This window comes from Zingiber officinale, chromosome 1B (genome assembly GCF_018446385.1).
Source record: "Zingiber officinale cultivar Zhangliang chromosome 1B, Zo_v1.1, whole genome shotgun sequence".
In the NCBI taxonomy this organism is placed as follows: domain Eukaryota; kingdom Viridiplantae; phylum Streptophyta; class Magnoliopsida; order Zingiberales; family Zingiberaceae; genus Zingiber; species Zingiber officinale.
The window spans coordinates 61,234,790-61,240,789 of NC_055986.1; the positions used below are offsets into that span (position 1 = coordinate 61,234,790).

The following is a 6,000-nucleotide window of genomic DNA, read 5'->3' on the forward strand; positions in this document are numbered from 1 at the left end:
ACAGACACAGGCATCGTATAACTGTCATGTAGTTGCTTCTGCATCCCAAATGACTTGATTTCAATCTACAGACATTAATGTAACCTCGACCCCTAAGCTACTAAACAGCAAAAAATTGATCAAAGAATGGGATATCAGAAAACAAACAATGACTCTGCATTCGATAGGCAGCAAGCAGTGATCTCAGCTAGATGTTTCCAGGACCCTTCCATAAAAGCAATAATTCAGCTACATTCTCATTCATAATATTAGATTCTTTAAGAAACCAAAGACAAACTACAACCAACATAAACCATCTCATCAACCCATAATTGCTCAAATCCAATGAGATCACATGCAAGCACCGATTATGTAGAGATCGCATCCCATGTCGATATCCCCAAACGTATCATCATCCTGCAAACATGGAAAAGGTCACACCCTGTGCATGCAGTTATTGAACAATCGACTAGTATACATGAAAAGATACTTACTGATTTGATCATGGAATTCACAACATCAGCCAGACAGGAACCGTTTGAGTTTAGGCCACCATGCAAACTTGAGGTCTCCAATTCATGTTCACGTTTGAAATTAAGCTGACTATTAACAGTTGACCTGTCGATCATGCAATCTTGTCTGATGAGTGATGCCCCAAAGTTCACTTGGTCTTCTGCATTGACAGCCAACTTTTTATCATCAATTGCAATGTCCGATGTGTGAAACTGAGCAGTTTCATTGTTGTTCTGATGTTTGGGATACAAAGAACTTGAGTAAGTACTTGAGATTGCATTAGGATTAAAACAATAATCCCATCTTGGTGTAGAGTTGTCCAAGCTAAAATTGGACAATCTGGAATCATTGTGCACTGGAGGCATAGCAATTGTGCTCTCGTTGAGCGATGGAACATGGTTGTTGATATTATTGTTTGTGATCGCATTATGCAGAGGAGCAGCCATTGTGTTTGAACATTCATCAAAAGTTTTGGTCACTGGATGAGATGCTATCGAAGAAACATTTGCTCCAATGCTCCCAGAAGAGAAGACATTATTCCTGAAAGGGGCAAGTATTGGCAATGCATTAATAGGCTGATCAATTGATGCAGCAGCACCCTGCCATGAGCCATCACGAGATCTACTATTAGAAGTAAACAGAGAAACATCTTGAAGGTCAAAATCAAAAATCTCTGAACTTGAGGAAGGCATTCTGGCCAATGGATAATTGTGTATTCCTCCTGATTGATTGTGCTGCTTATTCGCCTGAACTAAAAGAGAATTCGAAGTGCTACTAGGAAAAGAATTGCTTTTAGGACCAACCAAAAGTCCAACACCAGAAAAGCCAGCGGGCAATTGGTTTCTCCGTTCTTGCTCCAATTTAAGTTGCGGAAATTGTTCAACCTCCAAACTCATAGGCACCCCATGGAGCAAACTCAATTGATGGTTGCCTGGTGATGTGATCCCTTGAATATTTCCTAATTCAGTACTACAAGAATTGTTTGTGCTTTTGTGCATTCCACCAAGCTGAACTGTGCGGGAAGGCAACAGCCCCTGCATTCCTAGAGTTGATGAACTGTTCATTCTACCAAGAACTCCGGTCGGTTGAAGAGATCCTATGGTCGGCAGTTGGCTTGATCCCCCAATTGCATAGTAATTTCTGAAACCATTCAGAGAAGCCATATTTAGGTATGATGAGCTTCTACTTCCTACAGCTGCAACCATGCAAGCTTGTTGGCCAGCCACTGCACTAAGCCTCTTCAAATATAACCTATACTTCTGCAATCAAAAGAAATGCAAATGTAATTGCTACCCTCAATAAGAAACAAACAAGAAAGCAACTAGTTCAAATGCTTTTCATCACCGCGTTAACTATAGAACTCCAAGAGGACATTCTGCCAATTAAGAAAATTAACTTGTTCAAAGCATTGTCCATGGCCAAGTGCCAGAGATGTTGGTGCAAGCTCATGATGGAAAATATACTGGAGCGAAATAAATTTCACCATAATATGCAAAGTTGAGAAACATGCCTGTAGGTGGCTTGCAACATTCTCCCTTGTTAACTTCTCAACATTCATAAGGTCAAGTATTTTCTTTGGAACAGCCTCTGCATAAGAAAGAACAAAAAGCGAAAAGTTTAACATCAGTAATGGACCTGCAGTACATCTAATCCCTTTTTTTCGCTGTTCTATAAAGGAAAGCAAAAAAAAATGAAGATACTTACTGTCAATACCCAGTTGATTAACAGCAGCAACGAATTTCCTGTGCAACTCAATCGTCCAGACAACTCTAGGCTTTTTCTGGTTAGATGGATCGTCATTCTCTGTGTTGTCTTCACTATCATTTTCATCTGTTTCGCTCTGATCCTTCCGCTTCTTGGTGATTTTTCCATTGAGATCATCTGCCCCATGACCATCTTCTGAGTTTCCAAGAGTCCTCAAGTCATCATCCCCATTCTCAGGATCATTACTGTATCTTTTTTCAAACTTCCTTCTCCTGATGACATGTTGCCATATGTTCCTCAGCTCCTCAATCCGCACCGGCTTTAGCAGATAGTCACAGGCGCCATGACTGATTCCTTTCATGACAGTTTGGGTTTCACCATTTGCAGATAACACTGCATCATAGCATATTAATCTCATTTTAATTGGAAAAAAAAACAAATTTCTCTCTTAGAAACCAAATGGTACCTGTAACAAAAAACATAAACTAAAAGAGTGGATTCCATTTCTGCTGGGAACTCCAATTACAAAATTGTAAGTTCATGGCAAGCGAGGATAATCATGACAATAACCACTATTATTTAATAGTCATGACAAAAACCATTAGTATTTGAAGAAGTTGTTGGGACTTACTGATAACTGGCAAGTCCATCTCGAGGCCCACATGCTCTAATAGCTTGAATCCATCCATATCCGGCATATGCACGTCACTGATAACCAGATCAAATGTGTTTCTGTTCTCTCTCAGCATGTTCAGTGCCATAATTGCTTTATCAGTCGTCGTAACTAGAGAGCCAATTCAAACGACCATAAGTTCAAATCTTGCTTTGGGATGAAAACTATACAAAAGGGAATCATTCAATCTTTCTTCCAAGTAAAACAATACTCAACACAATAAAGAGAAGTATAAAAGGTCCAACAAGTAAGCATTAATGCAGTCGAATGACAGAAATAAGAGAGCAGTGGCTTAAACCACAAAGAAACAAGCATTCTTTTAACCATACGGGGAAAAAAAGGAGAAAAAAATCATTCTACAGCAGTATTTTGCTTCAACAGATGTAGAAAGATGAACAAAACTCAACGTTCTAAGATGAAGAAGAAAAGTACAAACGAACGATAAGAAAACATAAGCAAATCTGGGGACAAACCCTTATACTGGCAGCGGACTAGCAGGACCTCCAACAACTTGAGGCAGATGGGGTCGTCATCTACTGCAAGGACGCGCATGCCCACAGGAAACTGATCCCTGATCCCCTTCGTCTCCTCCGCAATCATGGTTCCAAAGCAATCTCCCACAGATGCAAAACAACCGGAGAGAACTCAAACCCTCGCCCAACCTCCAAGATTCGACCTTCAAGCGCAAGAAAGCCAAATAATCGATTTCGCTGTTGGATAAAAAGCTCGCGCAACAGTCGAAGCAGGAGATAGCTTGAGTCCGTCCCCAGCACAGGGAGTACGCGCCAGGGAGATACAAAGTTGCAAACTTTTACATAGAGATGCAAACTTTGGTGGTGCGGAGAGCGAAAGATGCAACCTTTGAGCGGAAGATGCAAACTTTAGATTAGATGGAACAGGTATTAGCGAAAAGAGGAAGGAAAGGGCGGAGGAGAAGAAGAAAGCAGCAGAAGTCAAATAGGGAAAGAAGAATGAGAGAGAAGAAAGAGAGAGAGAGGCACTGGGTGAAGGAGAGAAGGAATTTGAGGGCGAGGATGAGGAGGAATGGAGGGTAAGGATGAGGTTCTTGATCCGTACACCATCAATTATATGGACACTTTGCTCACTTCCTTCTTTTGAGACTCTTTTTGGTCACATTTCCACTTTGCCATCATCAATAATCGCAACACAAGCAATAAAATCGCCATTGGTGACAATTTGGAGTTGGAATCTAGGGAACTGTGGGAGCGAGAAAAAGAAAAGCTTTATCTTTGTCCTCATCTCATGTGGTGTTTGATTTTTTTAAAAAATAAGAATGAAAATAAGTATCATAATATTATGAAATAAAAGTAGATATAAGTTTGATATCATTTTTAAAAATTATATTTAGTTAGTTAAATATTTTTAATCGGAATGAACTTAAATTTTTTTTTTTATTCTTAAAGGAAAAAATTAGATGAAGGAAAGATTGAATGTGAGAGAAACATATGATGAGAGAGAAAGTGTGAGAAAAAATGAAGAGAGAGAAAGTATTATGAGAAGAGATGAGGAGAGAGTATATAATAGGAGAGATTGAGAAGAGAAAAAACTATTATGAGAGAGAAAGTGTGCTGAGAGAGAGAGTGATAGGAAAAAATGAAGAAAAAAAAAATATGATGATAGAAAATGAAAGATTGAGGAGAGAGAAAATATGATGAGAGAGAAAATAGTTTAAGAGAGAGAGTGATGGGAAAATGAAGAGAGAGAAAGTATGATGATAGAAAATGAGAGATTGAGGAGAGAGAAAGTGTATTGAGAGAAAATGAGAATAAAGAGTGTGATGGGAGAATGAAGAGAGAGAAAGTGTGATGAGAGAAAATGAGGAGAGAATGATAATAGAGATTGAGAAGAGAATGTGTAATGGGAGAGAAATTGTGATGGAAGAGAATGAAGAGAGAGAAAATGAGGAGAGAGAGTGTGTGATGAGAGAGAATATAAAGAGAAAATGGTAGAGAATGTGTAATGAAAGAGAATTAGAAGAGAGAAAAGTATATTGAGAAAGAAAGTGTGATGATAAAATAAGGAGAGAGAAAATATGATAAGAGAGAATAAGGAGAGAGAGTGTGAAATGAAAGACAAATTGAACAAATATACTAAGGGTATTTTTGTCCAAAACTTAATTCACATTCCTATTCCATTAAAACTCAAGGGAAGAGATAGGTTTCATCCATACCTAAATTTTTAGATTTCATTCCAAAATCTTAATTCCATTTCTATTAACCAAACATAAAGTTTAATTTTTGTCCTCATCTCATGTGGTGTTTGATTTTTTTTAGAAATAAGAATGAAAATAAGTATCATAATATTATGAAATAAAAGTATATATAAGTTTGATATCATTTTTAAAAATAATATTTAGTTAGTTAAATATTTTTAATCGGAATGAACTTAAATTTTTTTTTTTATTCTTAAAGGAAAAAAAGAGAAAAAATTAGATGGAGGAAAGATTGAATGTGAGAGAAACATATGATGAGAGAGAAAGTGTGAGAAAAAATGAAGAGAGAGAAAGTATTATGAGAAAAGATGAGGAGAGAGTATATAATAGGAGAGATTGAGAAGAGAAAAAACTATTATGAGAGAGAAAGTGTGCTGAGAGAGAGAGTGATAGGAAAAAATGAAGAAAGAAAAAAATATGATGATAGAAAATGAAAGATTGAGGAGAGAGAAAATATGATGAGAGAGAAAATAGTTTAAGAGAGAGAGTGATGGGAAAATGAAGAGAGAGAAAGTATGATGATAGAAAATGAGAGATTGAGGAGAGAGAAAGTGTATTGAGAGAAAATGAGAAGAAAGAGTGTGATGGGAGAATGAAGAGAGAGAAAGTGTGATGAGAGAAAATGAAGAGAGAATGATAATAGAGATTGAGAAGAGAGAAAGTATGATGAAAAAAATGAGGAGAGAGTGTGTAATGGGAGAGAAATTATGATGGAAGAGAATGAAGAGCGAGAAAATGAGGAGAGAGAGGGTGTGATGAGAGAGAATATAAAGAGAAAATGGTAGAGAATGTGTAATGAAAGAGAATGAGGAGAAAGAAAAGTATGTTGAGAAAGAAAGTGTGATGATAAAATAAGGAGAGAGAAAATATGATAAGAGAGAATAAGGAGAGAGAGTGT

At 37.3% G+C, this 6,000-nt stretch overlaps 1 protein-coding gene across 1 annotated transcript; it reads right to left on the bottom strand.

Annotated features, from left to right (window-relative positions):
* Nucleotides 1-183: 183 nt before the first annotated feature.
* On the bottom strand, nt 184-3,890 carry LOC121967509 (two-component response regulator ORR24-like). Its single transcript, XM_042517793.1, has 6 exons — nt 3,343-3,890; nt 2,828-2,980; nt 2,197-2,589; nt 2,003-2,079; nt 474-1,751; nt 184-396 (listed from the first exon to the last, which is right to left on the bottom strand). Exons 1-6 carry the CDS (start codon nt 3,467-3,469, stop codon nt 331-333), a joined length of 2,094 nt encoding a protein of 697 aa, XP_042373727.1. The 5' UTR covers nt 3,470-3,890; the 3' UTR covers nt 184-330.
* Between the last annotated feature and the right edge of the window lie 2,110 nt (nt 3,891-6,000).

Excerpts from the sequence above, each read along its gene's own strand:
- LOC121967509 (XM_042517793.1), bottom strand. The coding sequence starts at position 3,469 with ATGATTGCGGAGGAGACGAAGGGGATCAGGGATCAGTTTCCTGTGGGC. Across the intron at positions 2,981-3,342 it reads AGTCCGCTGCCAGTATAAGG|TTACGACGACTGATAAAGCA; the intron begins GTTTGTCCCCAG and ends TTGGCTCTCTAG. Across the intron at positions 2,590-2,827 it reads GATGGACTTGCCAGTTATCA|TGTTATCTGCAAATGGTGAA; the intron begins GTAAGTCCCAAC and ends GCTATGATGCAG.